The sequence below is a fragment of the Aquarana catesbeiana genome, linkage group LG01 (assembly GCF_042186555.1).
Source record: "Aquarana catesbeiana isolate 2022-GZ linkage group LG01, ASM4218655v1, whole genome shotgun sequence".
NCBI lineage: Eukaryota > Metazoa > Chordata > Amphibia > Anura > Ranidae > Aquarana > Aquarana catesbeiana.
The window spans coordinates 738941402-738967545 of record NC_133324.1 but is presented as its reverse complement, the minus strand read 5'-3'; the positions used below and the strand labels follow the sequence as shown (position 1 = coordinate 738967545).

Genomic DNA, 26144 nt, shown 5'->3' with positions numbered 1-26144 from the left:
AAAATCGTTATTTTGTTTTTAATGAATTGGACTTTATTTACCACATGCGATAATTTTTGCAAATGAGTAACATGATACTCTTTATCGCATTTGGTAAAGCTTAGTGAATAGATCCCTTTGTTCCAAATCCGGGACAGTCCCTTGAATTCGGGGACAGTGGGAATCTATGACCTCAGGGACAATGAAGAGCCTGGTCACCTCGCACTCACTACTCCCACTACCATTATGTTGCTGCTAAGTCCTGAAGTGAGGAACAGAGAGGAACCATGGTTACTAGAAAAATGCTACAATTTGTCACAGTGTTTTTTCTCCATTTTATATTTCCACCGTCCAGTGAATGTGCACACTTGGTTTCTCTTCATTCCACAGTAAACAGAACGCTCGCTAATCCAAGCACAAGAGACATGTATCTGACTTGGAACTTGTCACTGCCCAACCACCAAGCAGCCTGACAGCCCCATCGTACACGTGACCATTCCTCCGCTGATTGCTGGAGACTTCAAAGCTTTCGGCAGCAGTGCATTGTGGGAGATGAAGTCTCTCGGCCGGTGTTTCCCCTAGACAGCCAATCGGCAGTAGACTTCACTTCCCACAAGGCTGTGCGCTGCTCGGTCACTGTGTAGACATGGCTGCGCCCATGGTGCAGGGGAGCAGTGGCGGCTGTGCGCTGCTAGTAGTGCAGGGTGTTCGCTGTGGTGTGTGGAGAGGATGGAGGACAGCCAGCACCGCCTGCAGACATGCCCGGGACACAGGGTACTCTATATTCCTCTGTACATGGGGGTCATAGGCAGCTGGGGGCTCTGCATTCATTATGTGTAACAAGGTCCATTCTCCTTTACCTACCTGAAGTGTATCTCTAGAGCAGTGGTTCTCAACTCCGGTCCTCAGGGCCCACCAACAGGCCAGGTTTGCAAGATAACTGAAATACATCACAGGTGATATCATTTGCTGCTCAGTGATTGCAGTATTCTAGTCTGCATCTCCCCAAGGTAATACTTAAAATCTGTTCTGTTGGTGGGTCATGAGGACTGGAGTTGAGAACCACTGCTCTAGAGAGACTTTTCTCTTATTTGCTGCCTTTTGGTCTAATAAATGTACCATTGGAAGAGTTCTATTCCATATGACAAGTGCAGGGATGTGGTGAGCTGATAACCCCCTGTCCTCTCTGCCTCTGGACCATTCTCTCCATGGACTATAAGGTTCTATTCACATCTGTGTGTTTCCTAAACGAGCGACAAAACGCACAAAAATCTGCATTTCAGAAACGCTCTGCAATCGCAGGTCACGCTTGCAGTGCCATTATCACTTGACCTCTGAAAGATGACCAGGCCACTTTCTGCGATACAGCACTACATTTAACTAACAATTGCGTAGTAGGGATCGACCGATTATTGGTGGGGCCGATATTCACTTTTTTTGAAGTATCGGTCACAAATGTACCCAATATTACCAATATTGCTTCAGGGGGTTTTACCGGGATGATGCCTGCAGTTGCATGCATCACCCCAGTACCGTTCTTTAGAGTGGACGGTTGGTTTTATTGTAATAACAACTGATGTGGATAGACATCCCACCCCCCCTCCGCCTCTTGCCCGAGCAACCAGCCGCCACGTCCGCCAGCTGGCTGAAGACCTGAGCAAAGCCAATTCTTCGTTCGGGTCTAGTGATCTAGTAACTCGGAAGTGATGTCATGACACCACTTCCCGGACTACTGGCATTTTTTTTTTAAACAATATGTTTTTATTGAAAGTTATTAACCGCTTGCTGACCGCCGCACACAGATGTACGTCGGCAGAATGGCACAGGCAGGCAAATACCTGTACGTCCCTTTAATATTTGCGCCTATCGGGCGCGTGCGGGTCCCAGGAACTCGATGTTCGCCGGCAGACCGCGATTGCGGTGAGGAGAGGCAGAACGGGGAGATGCCTATGTAAACAAGGCATTTCCCTGTTCTGCCTAGCAACATGACAGGGATCTACTGCTCCCTGTGAGAGCAGTGATCTCTGTCATGTTGTAGTGAGCCCATCCCCCCTACAGTTAGAACACCTCCCTAGGACACACTTAATCCCTTGATTGCCCCCTAGTGTTTAACCCCTTCCCAGCCAGTGTAATTTATACAGTAATCAGTAGCTATTTGTAGCTCTGATCGCTGTATATATGACAATGGTCCCAAAATAGTGTCAAAAGTGTCCGATGTGTCCGCCATAATGTCGCAGTCCCAATAAAAATCGCAGATCGCCGCCATTACTAGTAAAAAAAAATAAATAATAAAAATGCCATAAATCTATCCCCTATTTTGTAGACGCTTTTGTGCAAACCAATCAATATACACTAATATGTAAAAGAATTCATATCGGCCTAAACTGAGAAAGAAATTCGTTTTTTTATATATTTTTGGGGGATATTTATTATAGCAAAAAGTAAAAAATAATGCTTTTTTTTCAAAATTGAAGGCCTTTTTTTGTTTACAGCGCAAAAATAATAATCAGATACCACCAAAAGAATGCCCTATTTGTGGGGAAAAAAAGGACATCAATTTTGTTTGGGTATACCGTCGCACGACCGCGCAATTGTCAGCTAAAGCGACGCAGTGCCATATCGCAAAAAATGCTCTGGTCGGGAAGGGGGTAAAATCTTCCGGGGCTGAAGTGGTTAATTAACAATACAAATTGTCTTTTACTTTAGTCATATGTATCCAACATGGTTACAATGATTTAAAAAGGTTTTGCGTAAGTATAAAATACTTGATAACCTGTACCAGTCTACCCCTAATGGGTTCAAACTGTAGGAATGGACAGGCCACCAAATTTACTAGATAGTTGGGTTCAAAAAATGAAAACAAAGCTTGCAAATCAGATTGAAAAGGTAGGTCCAAAATGCTAGACTACATCAAAGCTATGCACATATATGGCTTAACGGTACTTCAAATTTAAGGATAAGTTACACTCTTTTAAGTAGTTGGATGCTCTAGGATGGGATAGCCAGATTAAAGAGGTTGTAAACCGTCGTGTTTTTTCACCTTAATGCATCCTATGCATTAAGGTGAAAAAACACCTGGCAGTCACCGGCCCTCCCGTTTTACTTACCTGAGCCCCTTCATCTCTTCGGTGGGGACGCGCTGTCTCTCTCTCCACGGGGTCCCGTCTCTTGATTGGATAGATTGATAGCAGCACAGCCATTGGCTCCCGCTGCTGACAATCAAATGCGATGACACGGGGGCGCCGGGGGGGCGGGGCTGAGTCCAGCATTCGTGTCTGTGGATGCAAATGCTGCACTCAGGAGCGCGCCCGCAAGGTAACCCCCTCGGGAGAGCGCTTCTCCTAGGGCGTTATCTGATGTGCGGAGGAGCCGCCGGGGGACCCCAGAAGATGAGGTTCCAGGCCACTCTGTTCAAAACGAGCTGCACAGTGGAGGTAAGTATGATATGTTTGTTATTTAGAAAAAAAAAAAAAACGATCCTTTACAATCACTTTAAAGCATCTTAAAGGCACCAGTTTTAAAAAATATAAAGTATTCAAAAACGCTGATCTTGACGTTTTGAATACTTTCAGGTGCAGTGGAGGGGTTTGGGGTCTTATAGACCCCCGATCACTCCATAAAGAGTACCTGTCACTGCCTATTACTGTCACAAGGGATGTTTACATTCAGTAATACCAGTGATAAAAAAAAGTGTACACTTTTTTTTTTAAATGTACAGAATATCGGCAGACAATATCGGCTATTGGTCTGAGAGGTGGCCAAAATATCGGTATCGTATCGGCAACAAAAATACGATATCGGTCGATCCCTATTGCACAGTCATGCAACACTGTTCCCAAATAAAATGTATTTCATTTTTTTCCCACAAAGAGAGCTTTCTTTTGGTGGTATTTGATCACCACTGCATTTTTTTTTTTTTTATGGTATAAACAAAAAAAGACTTAACAATTTAAAAAACAAAACAAAAAAACAACAAACATTTTTTTTTTTTTTACTTTCTTCTATAAAACATCTAATAAAAAGAATCAAATGTCTTGATAAAATTAGGCCAATATGTATTCTGCTACATGTTTTTTGCCAATGCGAATTCCACATCCAATTTGCATATATGGATGCAGGAACACATATGGCAGGAATACAGAATCCATCCCTTTCCCCCCATCAGAATGGAACTCTGCCTTGTTTTGAGTCACTGCTCAACGATTGATAGTTGGCGGTGGACAACGAGTGCCCGGCACCCGCAGATGGTTTTCTGTTGTATATAATCACAGCAGAAAAAGCGCGTGCACGCCCTGCAGGCGGAAGTACTGGTTCACGTGTATATATATATATATATATATATACATATATATTGTTTTACTGCTACAGGGCGGTCAGCAAGTGATTCATTGTTAATGGCACCTCAGGCGCAGGTAGGAGACATGCTACAAAGTTGCCGAAACGCCCACTAAAAAAAAATGCCTCACGCTCATGACCAAAAAGGTTCTGGAGCTCTTTTGGGGCATTTGCTGCACGTAGGGCAGCCCATTTAAGTGACTAGGCTGCCCTAGGCGCGATACGCATTAACACATGAAATAAAAAAAATGCAAGTGGGAACGCATTTGCTTGGTACGCTCAGGTGTGAATGAAGCCTTAAACCCCTCCCCCTGTTATGGAGAAGGTGCAGTCCTAACACACACCCAGTCCTAGGGTGACAACGCTGCTCACTGTGGCTGTCACCCTAAGACAGGAAGTGAGTTAAAGTGGATGTAGAAGTGAACAGCCTCAGATGAAACAAATCTCCCTACATAAGTTTTACATGTATATCTGCTGTCTTTAGCTTTATATATTCTTTAGAAAGTGCACATCGTGTTAGAGATTTCTTCTTCTTTTCAGCACTGGGTGTGAATTCTTGGCATACACTGTGTGACAGCTGATTGGAGGAAAGGCACCCCCCCACCTCCACCTCCACATAGGCAGAGGAACGAAGATACTTGCACAGCTGTGGTGTGAATAGATCAGCTCTCTGCTAATCTATTTATAGCACCACCCCGACACAAATTTCCAGCTGCTTTTATCTCGTGTGTCGGAGAACTTGTCAGAAGTTATGCTGATAACAGAGGAATGAAACAGCAAAATGACACATGGCTTAGGGCTTTATAGAAAGAAAAGAAAACACTACATATATACAGTTAGGTCCATATATATTTGGACACAGGCACAATTTTCATACTTTTGGCTCTGTATGCCACCAGAATAATTAAAATTAAAACAAAACAATCCAAATGAATTTGAAGTGCAGACTTTCAGCTTTAATTCAAGGGGTTAAACATAAATATCAAGTAAAAATTTTAGGAACTACAACCATTTTTATATACAGTTCCCCCATTTTCAGGGGCTCAAATGTAATTTGATAAATGATTATAATCATAAATAAAATTGTGACAGACCTAGCCAGGAGAGAGACTTTTGGAGGGGACTGAATGCTAGCCTCTTACCGATCGATCGTGGGCCCTGGCATTTGGGGTAACGGTGCTCTTTGTGAGCTGTATGCCTGGGGACCCTTGAGGTGGTATTACTGTGGATTTGGGTCCTGGTCCCCCAGGACACACAGACTCTGGGGACCCTGGATTTGCCATATTAGAAATAGTGGTTGATTCATAATGCTGGGACAGATACTGTTAGAAATGCTGATGTAAATTCCAGCCACCTGTCTGTCTGTTGCCTGCTAGAATGTGTATTGTAAATAAGTCTCTAGTATGGGATCTAAGAGTCATTAGATCCCCATTGTTGTTTATGTTAATTAACTCTTTCCATTGTGATAATATTGATTGGGTTTTCTGAGCTACAAGACGGCCAGTCTGGCCTAAAGGTCATGTCTGAGTCATCTAGGCTGTCTAAAGGGATTAGTTAATTAGCCCATGTTAATTAGGTTAATTAGGTTACAGGTGTATTGTTAGAGTAATATGAGCAGGAGGTATACACCTCCTCTTTTACTGTATAAAAGAGACTGTATTCCTGTCAATAAAAAGAGATTTCCTGTTTGAACTTACATACAGCCTGCCTGGTGTTTGTTCTGAGCTACACAACTGGATTAGAATGGCACATAGCTGTAGTTCTAGTCCCGGAGCATCGGATGACCGAACCTTCAGATGTTGCGATCTGCAATCTGATTCTATAGCTGCAGAGGAGTGTCGGGAGAGTGGAACCGAGCGAGCAGGGACTCGTTACAAAAATGTTCACTTTTAATATTTTGTTGAGAATCCTTTACTGGCAATGATGGCCTCAAGTCTGGAACCCATGGACATTACCAAAGACTGGGTTTCCTCCTTTCTGATGCTTTGCCAGGCTCTAACTGCAGCTGTCTTCAGTTGTTCTTTGTTTGTGGGTCTTTCTGCCTTTAGTTTTGTCTTCAGCAAGTTAAATGTGTACTCAATTGGGTTGAGATCAGGCAATTGACTCGGCCATTGCAGAATATTCCACTTCTTTTCCTTCAAAAGCTCCTGGGTTACTTTTGCAGTGTGTTTTGGATCATTGTCTATCTGTACTGTGAAGAGCCATCCAATCAACTTTGCTGCATTTGACTGAATCTGGGCTGACAGTATATCACTAAACTCTGCAGAATTCATCTGGCTGCTTCTGTCTTATCATCAATAGACACCAATGACCCAGTGCCACTGGAAGCCATTCAAGCCCATGCCATCACACTGCTTCCACCATGTTTTACAGATGACGTTGTGTCCTTTGGATCATTAACAGTTTCAAGCCTTCTCCACACTTTTTTCTTCCTGTCATTCTGGTACAGATCAATCTTAGTTTCATCCGACCAAAGAATGCTTTTCCAGAACTGGTCTGACTTTTTTAGATGTTTTTTGGCAAAGTCTAATCTGGTTTTTTTATTCTTCAGGCTTATGAATGTTTTTCACCATGTGGTGAACCCTCTGTATGTGCTCTTGTGAAGTTTTATCTTGATTGTAGACTTTGACAATGATACGCCCACCTCCTGGAGAGTGTCCTTCACTTGTCTGGATGTTGTGAATGGGTTTTTCTTTACCATAGAGAGGATCCTGCGATCATCCACCACTATTGTCTTCCGTGGACATCCAGACCTTTTTATTTTGCTAAGCTCACCAATGCGTTCTTCTTTCCTCAGAATATACCAAACTGTTTATTTGGCCACTTCTAATATTGCTGCTATCTCGCTGATGGATTTGTTTAGTTTTTTGAAGCCTTACAATGGCCTGTTTTACTTGCATGGACAGCTCCTTTGAACGCATGATGTAGGTTCACAGCAATAGATTCCAAATGCAAATACCACCCTTAGAATCAACTCCAGACCTTTTACCTGCTTAATTGATGAAGAAATAACAAAGGAGTAGCCGACACCTGGCCATCAAAACAGATTTTGATTCAATTGCCCAATTACTTTTGGTCACTTGAAAAAGGGGGAGTGGCTATTCTTAAGAACTGTAATTCCTAAACCCTTCCTCCGATTTGGATGCACATACCCTCAAATTAAACCTGAGAGTGTGCACTTTCAGCCCATATCCATTATATAACTATAGCTTGAATACCTGAAAAAAAAACTAAAATTGTGCCTGTGTCTAAATATATATGGAACTAACTGTATGTGCTTAGGTCAAATTTCATGAATCATGTTTACATCCACTTTAAAGCCTAAACCGTAAAGGTCATGTCATGTTGTGTTGCCCTGGCTCTGCCAGGACTTGAAGGCGGATCTGTGCAGGTGCCAGTATTTCAGCACTAGGGAGGGCGGGTATCATAGTTTTGGTAACTCTAAAGTCACATCTATGGTAACCTTGATGAAGAACTCCGGGGAAAAAAAGTATTTTCCCATGCAGTGGGCCTGTGTTTGTTTTCGTTTAGGGGATTGCAGAGCGGAGATTTACTTACCTAATCTGCTGAATGCAAGACTGGTCCTCGCCGCTCCTGCCCACACCCCCACCCCTGCACACTGGTGATCTTGTGGATGGACTGATCATGCCCATAGGCTCTGGACATGAGGATGGCAGGAACAGTCCACAAGTGGATGTTTTCTGGAGGATCGAAGGACTGGGTAAGTACAGCTTTTCCTTGCACCTCTAGAAAAAACGAGCAGTTAACACATGCAGTGCAGGTAGAGCCCCACTGCATGGGAGAATAAGATTTTTTCATGGAGTTCTTCTTTAAAGTGGTTGTAAACCCTTACAACACACTTTTACCTACAGGTAAGCCTATATTAAGGCTTAACTGTAGGTGCTGTAAATATCTCCTAAACCTACATGGATTTCTTCTGCGCATGCGCACTTTAGAAATCTCACGCTGTGCCATTCCAAGTAATGGTCATGGCTCGCGGCTCCTGCGAGCACATGCGGGAGTGACGTCACGCAACTCCGGCCAGTCACACAGCCGGAGTCCGCGACCCCGGAAGGAAGATGGATGCTTCCAGCTGGCGAGGAAATCGGGGACATCGCAGGCTTCGGTTTCAGGTAACATGCGATGCATAGTAGCCCATTATGCTTTACCTTTGCAGGGAAATAAAGAGGAAGTAAACCCGATAGGGAATTGCGACACTTCTCTGACACTCAACTACAATGTGCATGTTTTTGTTTTCTTAACTCAAGCCAGACACACCCAGGCAACAAGATTTGCTTTTAGGAAGCTTACGACGACAGCCCTTAAACTTTTCTCATGACAGGGTCACTTTAACATCATTCTACTGAGAGATTAGAAAGCTCAAGTTTAGCTGAACCCTTAGCAGTAGTTGTATGTCTGCATGATGGGGGGCTAGTGGTTTAGAAATGAGCAATTCTTCCCTTTATATAAACTCATTTTGTATGTATTCATTTCTGATAAACTTCAATATTTTCTATATTTACAATATATATGTAAAAATTATTATTAAAAAAAATCTCATTTAAAGCATTTATAAATTATTAGTAACTTTTATAGATTTTTTTTTTTTTTATTCAAGGACAAATTTCAAGCATGGCTAAACTGAGAAAAAGATAGCAACAATTGGCTTGTGGCTTGACCCAAGTCTCTACTTCAGTGGCCGGGCCGTGACGATGTCACCCCTCTAAACATGCTCCCTCGCCTACGGCATGGGCTCTGAAGGTCTGGCATGGTATGCTGGACCTTCGGAACACTAGCTGGTGACATCACCAGCTGCATGCAATGTGAATATCTTGTTTAGGAGATATTCACTGTACATACAGGTAAGCCTTATTATAGGCTTACCTGTAGATACAAGTTGAAAAAGTGGGTTTACTACCACTTTAAGAAGACAGGAGTGAAGCCAAGACACAAGCTAAAGGTCATCAACAGCCGGACAGCATGCTAAAGGTACATAAGGCAGAGTTAGAGTCAGGATACAAACCAAGGTCAGTTCACGGCCAGGCAGTGAGGTTATGAAGCAGGATTTAAACACAGGCTGAGGTCACAACAGGTAGCCAGGAATCCAAAGACAGGTCAGAGGCAATCTGGGTCGTACTCAGGGGGCAATTGTAGCAGGTCGGGTCACAGGTAAATCAGGGACTAGCTGACAACCACTCAGGAAACTATTCATATCACAGTCTAGCTTAACCCCTCGGCGCTGGCGCCTCCCAGCCCTTTAAGGATCAGGATGCTGGGAGGCGGGGCTGGGTTTATAAATGTGATCGCCCTGATTGACTGTCATGGCGATCACTTGATCGGAAAGCTCCCGATCGCATGTAGTGATTGGGAGATTTCCATTAGCCGTCGGTAACCGTGCCGGGAGAGAGCAGGGCACGCACTCTCGGTACATTTGTATTTCCACTAAATAATGCAAATATGCAGCCCGCCAAGGGGTTAAAGGATAAGTTCACCTTCTGTAACATGTTACACCCATATTCAGGGTTTAACATGTTACAGATGCATTGGCCCCTGAACCCCTGTTTTAACAGCAAGTGGGGCTCTACCCACCCGGCAGCATCAATAATTCACAGTGTTCTGTGAATGTGAAAACTACAAGTACCTTTGTCGGGTTGTAGTTCTCAGTGAGCTTTCATTAAGCTTTCTGTCCAAGTGTAACTGCCTGCCCATATCTGCCGATCGTGGGTGCAATGCTTTACAGGCTCCTAACAAAAACAGTAATAAATATTTTTTTTTACCTGCAAAAAAAAATTTGCATTTATTTTTATTTTATTGGGGTCAATACCAGTGCTGAGCGTGTATGTGCACACGCTGCTTATTGTGCATGCTAGTCTGTTTACACATGTTGCTTGGAATTATGAGTATACACGTGCAGTAGTCTTCTCATTCTAGCACATGCTGGACTTTTCTTACAACTGCAGTTGGTGCCCATTGTAATGTTCAAGGCAGTCATTGAAGGGCGGTTAAGAGGCTTTACAAACACTGCTCTAACGCGTCTTAAACACAGGGTATTGCCGCATGTGTGAACGAGTCCTTAGGTGTTTTGATTGTACGTGTTTTTCTGTTAAGTTTTGAAGCAACAGTTATTTTATCAATTGAATGTTTTGCCTGTTTTATCTACCCTCTTGTGGGTATTTGGAACGTGGGTTAATCTGATAAGTCACTGTGAGCATAAAGAAAATAGCAGTCATTTAGTATTTCTGGCCATGGATGATCCAATTCCACTGAGTGTCACAGGCTTAATGTGATAAAATCACTTAGAATAGACTAGGATTAGTGCAGGGTAGCTAGATAGGAATAACTGTGGAGTGTGAAATATGATGTTCTAGCAAATAGGGGAGTTTAAGACTTAGAAATGTTCTCTGGATGCTTATCTGCTGTCACTTGAAGTACTTTATGACTAAAAGATCAATAAACAATAGTGCAGTTGGAATACTGTCAGATCTTAAGAGACTCCTGAGAGTTTTGCTGAATAGAAGCACAAGTTGTGCAATGTGTTCAGACTGAAATCCTAGCAGATAAAACCAGTGATTAGCCTGCCCAGGCATCTTTTTTTCGGAAAGGTGGTTGTTTCCTAAATTGGTGATAATATTTTAACTGTGTCTTTGGAGAAACAATAATTTCAGTTTCCCTGGGAGCATCTCATTTCTTTCAACGTTTGCCGACTTTAGAGAATTTCACTGTGATTTCATTTAGGCCTCATGCACACTGAAATGGTTTTTCAGCTGCTACAAGGGGCTTTTAGGCTAAAATTTTTTTTTTAGGCTAAAAATTTACAGGCGCCTGCATAGCGCCTGTAAAGCGCCTCTCCTTTCACTCCAGTATGAAAGCCCGAGTGCTTTCACACTGGAGCGGTGTGCTTGCAGGACGGCAAAAAAAGTCCTGCAAGCTGCATCTTTGCAGCGGTGTATACACAGCTCTTAAAGTGCCCCTGCCCATTGAAATCTGTGGGACGTGCCGGCATAGCGCCGCTGCAGTGACACTTTGCGGGCAGTTTTAACTCTTTTTTCGGCCACTAGCGGGGGGTTAAAAGCTGGAAGTAGCCTTAAGCCTGAAGCTCCAAAACACTTGAGGGGAAAAAAATCAATTATTTTCTATGGAGATGGTTCACACCTCCACTGCAAAACACCTGATGCTCAAACAAGTTCTGGAGCTTCTTTTGTCACTCGAATCAGGCAGATTTGGGCTTTTTTGGCACGTTTGTATTCCCATAAAAATGAATAGAAATGTGCCATTCGCGCGATTTTCTGCTCAAACTAAAACTGTTAAAAATAAAATAGTAATAATATATGAATAAATAAATGTAAAATAAATACACAAATATCTAAAAAATCATCATAAATAAGTAAAATAAATTAATAATATGTAATAATACATTCATAAATAAAAATATTAAATGCATTATTATTAGTAATATAATAATATAATAACACCCGAACGCGAACAAAAAAATACATTATTAATAATAATAATAATAATAATAATAATAACAATAATTATTATTATTATTATTATTTTTGGGTTAGGGTGTTTAGTTATTTATTATTATTTTATTTTTTAAGGGGTGAGGGTTACAGTTAAGGGTTAATAATTTATTTATTGTTACTTAGTATTGATTTATTGAATTTATTTATTTTTTTATTTATTTGTGTATCTATTTTACATTTATTTATTCATTTATTTATAGTCATATAATAATAATAATAATAATTAATAAGCCTAACCCCAACTCCTAACCCTAATCTAAACTGAACTCAAACCCCTTACACTAACGAAAAAACATTATAATAAATTAATAATAATAAAAGAAAAAATAAAAGGTAATGGAAAAGCTAAAAAAGCTGAAATACCTAGCAACAATTGATGCAACAGGTAATATTTTTCTATACTGACTAATAAAAAAAGCCAAAGCCCAAAACACTGCTGATAAACCAGCAAAAACGCACAGAAAAACGCTGGAAAATTGCTCAAAGACGCTACACTCAGGTGTGAATGCAGCCATAGGCTTTTAGAGGAGCTTGGAAGCAGGGGCATTGAGAGGCAGAAACAAAAAACTCCACTGCCAGTACGTCCAGGAGCAGAAGCACTTTGGCAGAAAAAAAAAACGCTTGATGCGTGTAAACACGCCTAAATGTATGTTCAGCACTTGAGCGTTAGTTCATTTCAATGGCCAGGAATAATTATTATTCTGACCAATGAAATTAATTAACGCCCAAACACTTGACACAGCTAAAGGCGTTTACGAGTGTCAAGCATTTTCTTTGTGCCCAATTGCCACTACCAGAAGGAAGGGCATCTAGGAGAGATTGAGAACGTCCAGTGTGCCTTACAAATGCCAGTTTTATTTGAACCCAGTCTCCCAAGTACCCCCAAATTTCAAGTAACATTTTGTTAATTCTATCTTTAACAACAAAAAAACAATCAAATAACTGTAGTTTTAGCGGTAAACTCTAGGGAAAAAAAGTTTCCCCCCTGCACAGCATACTAGCACATTATGAAAGAATCGCCTTCTTCTGGCTTCCATCTTCACCCGGTCTTCGTTCCGGCCGTCTGACCTAGATGTCCTAATATTAAAAGTCAGCAGCTACAGTATTTGTAGCTGCTGACTTTTATTTTTTTCTGAAGGAGGCTGGACTTCCTCTTTACCTAATGAGTCACAAGAATCTGTAAAAACGACATCTCTGTGGCAGACATCTTCAAAAAACAATTCAGAAACTGTTGCTGTCATATGGAATCCCTAGAAATTCTCAAACTGTATAATGTACTATATGGTTCTTCTTGCAGATCTTTGCTCTGGGAAGGAGTTGTTGGTCTTGAGGTCCATGCACAGATTAATTCTGCCTCCAAGCTTTTTTCAAGTTCACAAGTTAAGTTTGCTGCTCCGCCAAACTCCACAGTGTCATTTTTTGATGCTTCCTTGCCAGGAACACTACCAGTAAGTAGTGCATTGTGTATTTTGTACATGTATTTCTTTTTCAGGTCTTTCACGAAGGTTCGTATATTTAAAAAAAAATCCATTTAGCTAATTAACTAGCCACCTCCCCCACAGTAGATTTACTGTGGACGGGCGGCACAGGCAGGCCGCACAACATACCTGTACGTTGCCAGCTTGCTTCTGGGTTTGGGGCACGTCCCTGCTGACTCCTGCTGTAATTGGACTGATTTCAGCCAATCATTTTGGCTGAACTCAGCTGATCAGCTGTGGCCAATAACACACAGAGTTCCGTGTTTACAAAAACACAGCACTCTTTGTACTGTGAACAGCGATCTGGCTGTTTCTTGGGAGAAAAAAAACAGCCAGATAGTAAAGTAAAAGCAGTACACGTTACACACATTACACATTGTTAGGCACACAGTTATCACCTTGATTGCCACTATATGTTAACCCCTCCCTAGCCAGTGTCATTAGTACAGTGTCAGTGTACAGTATTATCACTGATCACTGTATTAATGTCAGTTAGTGATTCTCCCAGATAGTATCTGTTAGCACCAGATTGCTCGCCACCATATCACAGTCACACTTAAAATTGCTTATCACCGCCATTACAGCATAGGGTCTATAGCTGCATAAATTACAGTATATACTGTATACCAAAGTTTGTAGACAATATAACTTGCGTACAAAGCTGCTAATATATGCCTACTGGGATTTTTTCTTTACCAAGGACATGTAACAGAATACATTTTGGTCTAAATGTATGAAGACAATTGCTTTTCTGATTGGATATGTTTTATAACAAAATGTAGAAAATATTGGCATTTAAAAAAAAAAAAAATTCAGTCTATATGTGTTTATATCACACAAAAAAAAAAAAGAATTTCCCAGTGGTGATCAAATACCACCAAAAGAAACCTCTATTTGTGTGAAAAAAAATATATAAATCTTTTTTGTTTAAGTGTTGCATGACCATGCAATTGCCAGTTAAAGTAGCACAGTGCTGAAAAGCAAAAAATACTCTGGTCATGAATGGGGTAAAAACCTTATGAAGGTCAAGTGGTTAAAAACTGAAATTTCAGTTGGACTCTAAGCTGACCACCCAAATTACTATCATGTTGTACAATCTGTGCAGTCTCCATTGCATTTATGAATAGCTATGAAGTGGAAGGGCCTATCTAAACAATCCGTTCATAGTTGTTAGGAAATCAAAACAAGATTGTACAAACCAATTGTAAAGTAATACATTTCAGGGCTAATAAAAATGTCCCAACCTAACCAAATAATGTTTCATAGAACTTTAACTAAATTGTATGAATGCATTGAATCATCTGAGAGACCTAATCTTTAGACAGTGCTGGGACAAGCTCATTCAGTGCCCGTGGTGAAGTCAAGGTGCACCCCCTCATCTGAGATGTGTGAACCCAGTCATCTTCTGCAGCTAGGATCCTACTCCCTGCTGCCATGACTTTTGACTCCGTTTCACTGCCTAGCTCCAGATCTGCCAGTTGGGTTTCACATGGACCTGGAAATGCACAGTGATACAGTGGGACCTGCTTGCTGTTTGTTCTCTGCCTCTGCTGGTGATTGTGAATAGAGTGCTGAGGTCAGAATTTGTAACATACTGAGTTCAGGGGCCAGGAGTGTGTAATGTGCAGGGATCAGGAGTATGTAATATACTGTACATAATGCAGGGGTCAGAAGTGTGTGAAGTTCAAAGTGCAGGAGTTGGGAGTGGGTAATTTACAGAATGCAGGGGTCAGGAATAAATATAACATATAGTGCAGAAAGCCGAGTGCAGGGGTCAGAAGTATGTCAAGTACATGGTTCAGGAAACAGGAGTATATCACCCCTGTGCATAGTGCACACACATACTGTACGTACACACAATGTACTCACATACAGTACATACGCCCGTATATACACACCCGCACACCCATATATGATGATGATATGACACAGAATAGGAAATTAGAACATAGGTAAACATTAACATATAGCAAGTATAGTGACTTTCTGTGCAAACAGTATGAACAGATGAATCCTAATTTCTTTATTGTACATCACGGGACACAGAGCCACAGTAATTACTGTATGGGTTATATAGGCACCTTTAGGTAATGGACACTGGCACACCCTAGACAGGAAGTTCAACGCCCTATATAACCCCTCCCCTTACCGGGAGTACCTCAGTTTTTTCGCCAGTGTCTTAGGTGTTGGTCGCAAATAAAGATGTTCTGTGCTGAGCTTCGCTGAGTAATCCTTGCCGGGTCAAGTCATGCAGCCGGATCCATTCAAAGTGTCTTTTTAGGCCAAATTGAATGGTACCCGGGCCTCGTATCGGAAGAAACGAGGTTTTGCCTGTAACACTTCTCTTTTTAGAGAGCTGGACCCCGGGATCCAGTCCTTTGGTTTTTTCAGCCATATTTCCTGGCAGGGTGCTTTACGGGTCCAAGGGTGTGGAACCCCCGATAAAAAAGGGCCCTGGTCCTTAAAGGTTTTTTAACGGAGCCCACGGTGAGTGGTGAAGATTGGGTCTGTCTGGTTTACCACAGAACGCTGCAGCACGATAAGGTAAGTGGAGATTCCTAAGTAAATTTTCTAATTCTTATGAGGTTTCTCCTTTAAGTAAATGTTGTCATGCCTAAAGTCGCCACCGGGGGCTGTCAAGCGCACGTACCTGATTCCATGCTTGTCAGTCTCTGTGTTAGTACAAGCTGCATGCTTCCTCCAGTCCCAAGCCTCAGGTAAGATGGTGGAAGGGGGGCTTTTCTTTTAAACATCCTCCACCTGGACAGGAGTATTTTTTCTCTCTCCAGGAGGCCGAGGGAGCGTGGGCCAGTCGGCGGTATACCGCGCCGCTCCGGCTGCCACCGCCACAGCACGGCGGTACTCTTCCATCAGCTCTCCTCCACCCCACCCCCCTCCACATGCTGATCCTGTCTGATTGGAGGCCCGCTCGCGTGGGAATGCAATCTTCTTTGAAAAGAGTGGGGGGGCGCGTGGGAAGTCGGAGGGGGGCGGGGCTTAGCGCGGCGTTAACGTGCCTCCACGTTCACAACGCAGGGGCTGTGTAGGCTGTAAGTGCACCTTTTGCAGGTGCATTCAGCTGACGGAGGGACACAGAGCAGACGGGGGCATGTGAGTGTTTGGTGACACAGGCATTCCCTAGGCACATTTGCTCAGCAGTGGGTGCATTTTCTGGTAGTACCTCTGCAGTACCTCTGCATTTGTGCTTAGCACTATGATCAGAAAGGGAGGTACAAATACCCCAAAAAACAAGGGCTCAAAGGGATCTCCCTCAGGCTCTGAGGACCCTGCCTCTGCAACACCATCCCCCCTGAAAGGCCTAGGGAGGCTGGTCAGAGTGAGCCATGGCGGTCAGGGGTTGCAACTGCTTCTGACATTCAGCCCCTGTCTATATTACTGAGGAGGTTTTCTCCTCAAGCATGATTGGATTGGAGGAAAGATTAGCAGCTTTAATCGCATCTTCACAAAGTGGAAGAAAACGCATTAGGTCCCCTTCTACCACCCAGGACCCTCAAACAGAGGAACAGTAGGAGGGGAAAGATGAATCCCCTCAGGGGACCGTGGAGAGACTGCTGACTCCTCTTCCGAGGAATCAAGTGGGGAAGGACCTTCTGCAGCTTCACCAGCTGAGAAATTGCTGGTGCAATCTCTTACTGAAATGATCCGCTCCACATTTAAGCTTCCCTTAACTGAGTCGGTTGAAAAGCCCACTTCTTGTTTGGGTTCATTAAAGTCTCCTCAAGCTTTGCGTGCCTTTCCTGTCCATTCATTTCTGGAAAAGCTTATATATTCTGAGTGGGATCACCCAGATAAGCATTTTTTCCCTCCTAAAAATTTCTCAACACTTTATCCTATGGAGGAAAAATTTACAAAGATGTGGGGTATACCGGCAATTGACGCTGCTATATCCTCCGTGAATAAAAGTTTGACTGGTCCGGTTGACAATGCTCAAATGCTTAGGGATCCAACTGATAACAAATTGGAATTCCTATTAAAAAACATTTTCTCTTGGCAGGTTCTAGTAGCACTAGAGTACTTGGGTCTGGTTATAGATACAGTCCAGAAGAAGGTGTTTTTACCCCAAGCAAAGATCAGCGCCATAAAGGAGCTGGTTCAGGTGGTCAGGGCGAAGAAGGGTCCTTCTATCCGCCTTTGCATGAGGTTGTTGGGAAAGATGGTGGCTTCATTCAAAGCAGTTCCCTATGCTCAGTTTCATTCTAGACTGCTGCAAAACAGTATCCTGTCTGCCTGGAACAAGAAGGTCCAAGCGCTAGATTTTCCAATGCGTCAGAGCCTCAGTTGGTGGAGGATATCCGAGAATCTGCAAAAGGGGAAATCCTTCTTGCCAGTTACCTGAAAGGTGGTAACAACAGATGTCAGCCTTTCGGGTTGGGGAGCATTCCTGGAAGGGGCGTCTGTCCAAGGGAAATGGTCCAGAAGCGAAAGGACCTTGCCCATCAACATTCTAGAGATTCAGGCAGCACACCTAGCCCTAAAGACCTGGACGTTCAGGTTGCGGAATTGTCCTGTCAGGATTCAATCCGACAATGCCACAGCAGTGGCTTATATCAATCACCAAGGGGGCACCAGAAGTCATGCAGCCCAGGGAGAGGTAAATCCTATCCTAACCTGGGCAGAAAAGCATGTGCCGTGCATATGGGCAATCTTCATTCAAGGACTAGAGAATTGGCAGGCGAACTACTTAAGTCGCCAGCAGTTCCTGGGGGAATGGTCCCTTCACCCCGACATCTTCCTGGCTATATGCCACAGATGGCGGATCCTGGAACGTAGATCTGTTTGCATCCAGGTTCAACAACAAAGTCGACAACTATGTGTCAAGAACAAGAATCCACTCGCATACGGAACAGATGCGTTGGTGACCCCGTAAGATCAGTTCTCACTGATTTATGCATTCCCTCCTATTCTGTTACTACCATGAATTCTTTGCAGGATCACGCAGGAAAGGAAGTCGGTGGTTCTTGTGGCCCCAGCATGGCCCAGAAGATCTTGGTATGCAGAGATTGTAAAGATGGCAGTAGGGGCCCCATGGACCCTACCACTGCGCCCAGACCTGCTTTTGCAGGGACCAGTGTTCCATCCTACCTTACAAATGCTAAATTTAACAGTTTGGCTATTGAAACCCACATTCTGAAGAATTGTGGGCTTTCAGGCTCAGTGATATTTACATTGATTAATGCAAGGAAGCCGGCTTCCAGAGTAATTTATTATAGAGTCTGAAAGGCATATGTGTCCTGGTGTGAATCCAGGGGTTGGCATCCCAGAAAGTTTGTCATAGGTAGAATCCTTGCCTTTCTGCAAATGGGGTTAGCGATGAAGCTGGCCTTGAGTACCATCAAAGGCCAGGTCTCGGCCTTATCGGTATTGTTTCAATGCTTCGCATTCTTTGGTCCGTAGCTTTATACAGGGAGTAACGCGACATAATCTACTGGTTAGGTCACCCCTGAACCCTTGGAACTTGAATTTAGTTCTGTCGTCATTACAGAAACAGCCTTTTAAGCCGTTACGACATATTCCCTTGGTCTTCTTGACAAGGAAACTAGTTTTTCTGGTAGCCATATCCTCTGCAAGAAGGGTATCAGAATTGGCTGCTTTTTCTTGTAAAGAGCCATATTTAATTATTCACAAGGATAGAGTAGTATTGTGTCCTCATCCTAGCTTTCTGCCAAAGGTGGTTTCAGGTTTTCATGTAAACCAGGATACTGTTCTACCTTCATTTTTTCCAGAACCCTGTTCTATGGAAGAAAAGTCATTACATTCTCTGGATGTAGTGAGAGCAGTCAAAATCTATTTGGAGGCAACTCAAATAGCAGCTCAGATTCGGAAAGCGGATGTTTTGTTTGTGTTGCCTGAAGGTCCTAGAAAAGGACAGGCAGCGTCGAAATCTACTATTGCTAAGTGGATTCGGCAAGTAATTATTCAAGCTTATGGTGTAAAGAGGAAAGTTCCACCTTTTCAAATCAAAGCACACTCCACCAGGGCTGTTAGTGCTTCGTAGGCAGTGCATCACCAAGTGTCCATGGCTCAAATCTGCAAGGCTGCAACTTGGTCTTCAGTCCATACATTCACCAGATTCTATCAGGTGGATGTAAGAAGGCATGATGATATCGCCTTTGGGCGCAGTGTGCTGCAGGTAGCAGTATAGGTCCTCCGGTCTGATTGCACCCTACTTTTGTTTGTGTCTCCTTCCCCTCAGATAGCATTGCTCTGGGACATCCCATACAGTAATTACTTTGGCTCTGTGTCCCGTGATGTACGATGAAGAAAATAGAATTTTTATAGCAGCTTACCTGTAAAATCCTTTTCTTGGAGTACATCACGGGACACAGAGATCCCTCCCCTCTTTCTGGTTACACGTGTATTGCTACAAAACTGAGGTACTCCTGGTAAGGGGAGAGGTTAAATAGGGAGTTGAACTTCCTGTCTAGGGTGTGCCAGTGTCCATCACCTAAAGGTGCCATATAACCCTTATGCCCTGTACACACGGTCAGATTTTCCGACGGAAAATGTGTGATAGGACCGTGTTGTCGGAAATTCTGACCGTATGTGGGCTCCATCACACATTTTCCATCGGATTTTCCGACACACAAAGTTTGAGAGCAGGCTATAAAATTTTCTGACAACAAAATCTGTTGTTGGAAATTCTGATCGTGTGTACACAAATCCGACGCACAAAGTGCCACGCATGCTCAGAATAAATAAAGAGATGAAAGCTATTGGCTACTGCCCCGTTTATAGTCCCGACGTACGTGTTTTACGTCACCGCGTTCAGAGTGATCGGATTTTCTGACAACTTTGTGTGACCGTGTGTATGCAAGACAAGTTTGAGCCAACATCCGTCGGAAAAAAATCCTAGGATTTTGTTGTCGGAATGTCGGATCAATGTCCGACCGTGTGTACGGGGCATTACAGTTATTACTGTGGCTCTGTGTCCCGTGATGTACTCCAAGAAAAGGATTTTACAGGTAAGCTGTTATAAAAATCCTATTTTGTATGCATGAGTTTTCTCAACTTTGTTTATTAGTCAAATCCAAGAATAGGCGGGATATTTAAGAGTATATGTGTTTGCAATATTTATATTGCTCTACTTCAGGTAGTGTTTACTAGCTCCACTATGTGCATATCAATGTACAGGATCTCTGCAGCCCTACATCAAAATACTGTAGAGAAACTCTACATTGTAACAATTGTAAATATTACTGCAATTACCATAATATTCAGTGCAGCTATAACTTGTACAAATGTTTATGTTGGTCTCGTATTCCTTTATTTGAAATTCATAGCACAATCAGACTGAAGTTTCCTCAGAAGGCATTTTCAATGTACTCAGCAATAATATACAACCAAGGATCCGTTACTTTTGGGATCTTTCAGGACACCAGAGATACTAAATCTGTATGCTATTTTCTGCAGTTATTGTATTTATACACTGGGAGGTAAATTCTCACATTAAATGTAACCTATCAAAAAAGTATATTATGCTTAAAATCACTGAAGAAACTGACACTTTGCTACAATGTAAAGTAGTGAGTGTACAGCTTGTATAGCAGTGTAAATTTTCTGTCCCCTCAAAATAACTCAAAACACAGCCATTAATGTCTAACCCGCTTTCAACAAAAGTGAGTGCACCCCTAAGTGAAAATGTCCAAATTGGCCTAATTAGCCATTTTCCCTCCCCGGTGTCATGTGACTCGTTAGTGTTGCAAGGTCTCAGGTGTGAATGGGGAGCAGGTGTGTTAAATTTGGTGTTATGGCTCTCACTTTCTCATACTGGTCATTGGAAATTCAACATAGCACCTCATGGCAAAGAACTCTCTGAGGATATGAAAAAAAGAATTGTTTCTCTACATAAAGATGGCCTAGGCTATAAGAAGATTGCCAAGACCCTGAAACTGAGCTGCAGCATGGTGGCCAAGACTATACAGCGGTTTAACAGGACAGGTTCCACTCAGAACAGGCCTCACCATGGTCGACCAAAGAAGTTGAGTGCACATGCTCAGCGTCATATTCAGAGGTTGTCTTTGGGAAATAGACGTATGAGTGCTGCGAGCATTGCTGCAGAGGTTGAAGGGGTGGGGGTCAACCTGTCAGTGCTCAGACCATATGCCGCGCACTGCATCAAATTGGTCTGCATGGCTGTCGTTCCAGAAAAAAGTCTCTTCTAAAGATGATGCACAAGAAAGCCCACAAACATTTTCTCTTGGCAGGTTCTAGTAGCACTAGAGTACTTGGGTCTGGTTATAGATACAGTCCAGAAGAGGGTGTTTTTACCCCAAGCAAAGATCAGCGCCATAAAGGAGCTGGTTCAGGTGGTCAGGGCGAAGAAGGGTCCTTCTATCCGCCTTTGCATGAGGTTGTTGGGAAAGATGGTGGCTTCATTCAAAGCAGTTCCCTATGCTCAGTTTCATTCTAGACTGCTGCAAAACAGTATCCTGTCTGCCTGGAACAAGAAGGTCCAAGCGCTAGATTTTCCAATGCGTCAGAGCCTCAGTTGGTGGAGGATATCCGAGAATCTGCAAAAGGGGAAATCCTTCTTGCCAGTTACCTGAAAGGTGGCAACAACAGATGTCAGCCTTTCGGGTTGGGGAGCAGTCCTGGAAGGGGCGTCTGTCCAAGGGAAATGGTCCAGAAGCGAAAGGACCTTGCCCATCAACATTCTAGAGATTCAGGCAGCACACCTAGCCCTAAAGACCTGGACGTTCAGGTTGCGGAATTGTCCTGTCAGGATTCAATCCGACAATGCCACAGCAGTGGCTTATATCAATCACCAAGGGGGCACCAGAAGTCATGCAGCCCAGGGAGAGGTAAATCCTATCCTAACCTGGGCAGAAAAGCATGTGCCGTGCATATGGGCAATCTTCATTCAAGTACTAGAGAATTGGCAGGCGAACTACTTAAGTCGCCAGCAGTTCCTGGGGGAATGGTCCCTTCACCCCGACATCTTCCTGGCTATATGCCACAGATGGCGGATCCTGGAACGTAGATCTGTTTGCATCCAGGTTCAACAACAAAGTCGACAACTATGTGTCAAGAACAAGAATCCACTCGCATACGGAACAGATGCGTTGGTGACCCCGTAGGATCAGTTCTCACTGATTTATGCATTCCCTCCTATTCTGTTACTACCATGAATTCTTTGCAGGATCACGCAGGAAAGGAAGTCGGTGGTTCTTGTGGCCCCAGCATGGCCCAGAAGATCTTGGTATGCAGAGATTGTAAAGATGGCAGTAGGGGCCCCATGGACCCTACCACTGCGCCCAGACCTGCTTTTGCAGGGACCAGTGTTCCATCCTACCTTACAAATGCTAAATTTAACAGTTTGGCTATTGAAACCCACATTCTGAAGAATTGTGGGCTTTCAGGCTCAGTGATATTTACATTGATTAATGCAAGGAAGCCGGCTTCCAGAGTAATTTATTATAGAGTCTGAAAGGCATATGTGTCCTGGTGTGAATCCAGGGGTTGGCATCCCAGAAAGTTTGTCATAGGTAGAATCCTTGCCTTTCTGCAAATGGGGTTAGCGATGAAGCTGGCCTTGAGTACCATCAAAGGCCAGGTCTCGGCCTTATCGGTATTGTTTCAATGCTTCGCATTCTTTGGTCCGTAGCTTTATACAGGGAGTAACGTGACATAATCTACTGGTTAGGTCACCCCTGAACCCTTGGAACTTGAATTTAGTTCTGTCGTCATTACAGAAACAGCCTTTTAAGCCGTTACGACATATTCCCTTGGTCTTCTTGACAAGGAAACTAGTTTTTCTGGTAGCCATATCCTCTGCAAGAAGGGTATCAGAATTGGCTGCTTTTTCTTGTAAAGAGCCATATTTAATTATTCACAAGGATAGAGTAGTATTGTGTCCTCATCCCAGCTTCCTGCCAAAGGTGGTTTCAGGTTTTCATGTAAACCAGGATACTGTTCTACCTTCATTTTTTCCAGAACCCTGTTCTATGGAAGAAAAGTCATTACATTCTCTGGATGTAGTGAGAGCAGTCAAAATCTATTTGGAGGCAACTCAAATAGCAGCTCAGATTCGGAAAGCGGATGTTTTGTTTGTGTTGCCTGAAGGTCCTAGAAAAGGACAGGCAGCGTCGAAATCTACTATTGCTAAGTGGATTCGGCAAGTAATTATTCAAGCTTATGGTGTAAAGAGGAAAGTTCCACCTTTTCAAATCAAAGCACACTCCACCAGGGCTGTTAGTGCTTCGTAGGCAGTGCATCACCAAGTGTCCATGGCTCAAATCTGCAAGGCTGCAACTTGGTCTTCAGTCCATACATTCACCAGATTCTATCAGGTGGATGTAAGAAGGCATGATGATATCGCCTTTGGGCGCAGTGTGCTGCAGGTAGCAGTATAGGTCCTCCGGTCTGATTGCACCCTACTTTTGTTTGTGTCTCCTTCCCCTCAGATAGCATTGCTCTGGGACATCCCATACAGTAATTACTTTGGCTCTGTGTCCCGTGATGTACGATGAAGAAAATAGGATTTTTATAGCAGCTTACCTGTAAAATCCTTTTCTTGGAGTACATCACGGGACACAGAGATCCCTCCCCTCTTTCTGGTTACACGTGTATTGCTACAAAACTGAGGTACTCCTGGTAAGGGGAGAGGTTAAATAGGGAGTTGAACTTCCTGTCTAGGGTGTGCCAGTGTCCATCACCTAAAGGTGCCATATAACCCTTATGCCCTGTACACACGGTCAGATTTTCCGACGGAAAATGTGTGATAGGACCGTGTTGTCGGAAATTCTGACCGTATGTGGGCTCCATCACACATTTTCCATCGGATTTTCCGACACACAAAGTTTGAGAGCAGGCTATAAAATTTTCTGACAACAAAATCTGTTGTTGGAAATTCTGATCGTGTGTACACAAATCCGACGCACAAAGTGCCACGCATGCTCAGAATAAATAAAGAGATGAAAGCTATTGGCTACTGCCCCGTTTATAGTCCCGACGTACGTGTTTTACGTCACCGCGTTCAGAGTGATCGGATTTTCTGACAACTTTGTGTGACCGTGTGTATGCAAGACAAGTTTGAGCCAACATCCGTCGGAAAAAAATCCTAGGATTTTGTTGTCGGAATGTCGGATCAATGTCCGACCGTGTGTACGGGGCATTACAGTTATTACTGTGGCTCTGTGTCCCGTGATGTACTCCAAGAAAAGGATTTTACAGGTAAGCTGTTATAAAAATCCTATTTTGTATGCATGAGTTTTCTCAACTTTGTTTATTAGTCAAATCCAAGAATAGGCGGGATATTTAAGAGTATATGTGTTTGCAATATTTATATTGCTCTACTTCAGGTAGTGTTTACTAGCTCCACTATGTGCATATCAATGTACAGGATCTCTGCAGCCCTACATCAAAATACTGTAGAGAAACTCTACATTGTAACAATTGTAAATATTACTGCAATTACCATAATATTCAGTGCAGCTATAACTTGTACAAATGTTTATGTTGGTCTCGTATTCCTTTATTTGAAATTCATAGCACAATCAGACTGAAGTTTCCTCAGAAGGCATTTTCAATGTACTCAGCAATAATATACAACCAAGGATCCGTTACTTTTGGGATCTTTCAGGACACCAGAGATACTAAATCTGTATGCTATTTTCTGCAGTTATTGTATTTATACACTGGGAGGTAAATTCTCACATTAAATGTAACCTATCAAAAAAGTATATTATGCTTAAAATCACTGAAGAAACTGACACTTTGCTACAATGTAAAGTAGTGAGTGTACAGCTTGTATAGCAGTGTAAATTTTCTGTCCCCTCAAAATAACTCAAAACACAGCCATTAATGTCTAACCCGCTTTCAACAAAAGTGAGTGCACCCCTAAGTGAAAATGTCCAAATTGGCCTAATTAGCCATTTTCCCTCCCCGGTGTCATGTGACTCGTTAGTGTTGCAAGGTCTCAGGTGTGAATGGGGAGCAGGTGTGTTAAATTTGGTGTTATGGCTCTCACTTTCTCATACTGGTCATTGGAAATTCAACATAGCACCTCATGGCAAAGAACTCTCTGAGGATATGAAAAAAAGAATTGTTTCTCTACATAAAGATGGCCTAGGCTATAAGAAGATTGCCAAGACCCTGAAACTGAGCTGCAGCATGGTGGCCAAGACTATACAGCGGTTTAACAGGACAGGTTCCACTCAGAACAGGCCTCACCATGGTCGACCAAAGAAGTTGAGTGCACATGCTCAGCGTCATATTCAGAGGTTGTCTTTGGGAAATAGACGTATGAGTGCTGCGAGCATTGCTGCAGAGGTTGAAGGGGTGGGGGTCAACCTGTCAGTGCTCAGACCATATGCCGCGCACTGCATCAAATTGGTCTGCATGGCTGTCGTTCCAGAAAAAAGTCTCTTCTAAAGATGATGCACAAGAAAGCCCACAAACATTTTCTCTTGGCAGGTTCTAGTAGCACTAGAGTACTTGGGTCTGGTTATAGATACAGTCCAGAAGAGGGTGTTTTTACCCCAAGCAAAGATCAGCGCCATAAAGGAGCTGGTTCAGGTGGTCAGGGCGAAGAAGGGTCCTTCTATCCGCCTTTGCATGAGGTTGTTGGGAAAGATGGTGGCTTCATTCAAAGCAGTTCCCTATGCTCAGTTTCATTCTAGACTGCTGCAAAACAGTATCCTGTCTGCCTGGAACAAGAAGGTCCAAGCGCTAGATTTTCCAATGCGTCAGAGCCTCAGTTGGTGGAGGATATCCGAGAATCTGCAAAAGGGGAAATCCTTCTTGCCAGTTACCTGAAAGGTGGCAACAACAGATGTCAGCCTTTCGGGTTGGGGAGCAGTCCTGG

The 26144-nt window shown here is 43.1% G+C and overlaps 1 protein-coding gene across 4 annotated transcripts in view; it reads left to right on the top strand.

Moving 5' to 3' along the window:
• The first annotated feature begins 580 nt into the window (after positions 1 to 580).
• GATB (glutamyl-tRNA amidotransferase subunit B) overlaps positions 581 to 26144 on the top strand; it is a 209308-nt gene continuing 183744 nt past the window's right edge. For 2 of the 4 annotated variants that reach the window (XM_073605015.1, XM_073605009.1), the window contains exons 1-2: positions 582 to 753; positions 13138 to 13288. In XM_073605015.1, the coding sequence (XP_073461116.1) occupies positions 626 to 753; positions 13138 to 13288 (279 nt within the window). In that variant the 5' untranslated portion in view covers positions 582 to 625. Of the gene's footprint in view, positions 754 to 13137; positions 13289 to 26144 lie in introns of all 4 variants that reach the window. The other 2 variants (XM_073605024.1, XM_073605033.1) reach the window with 2 other exon arrangements.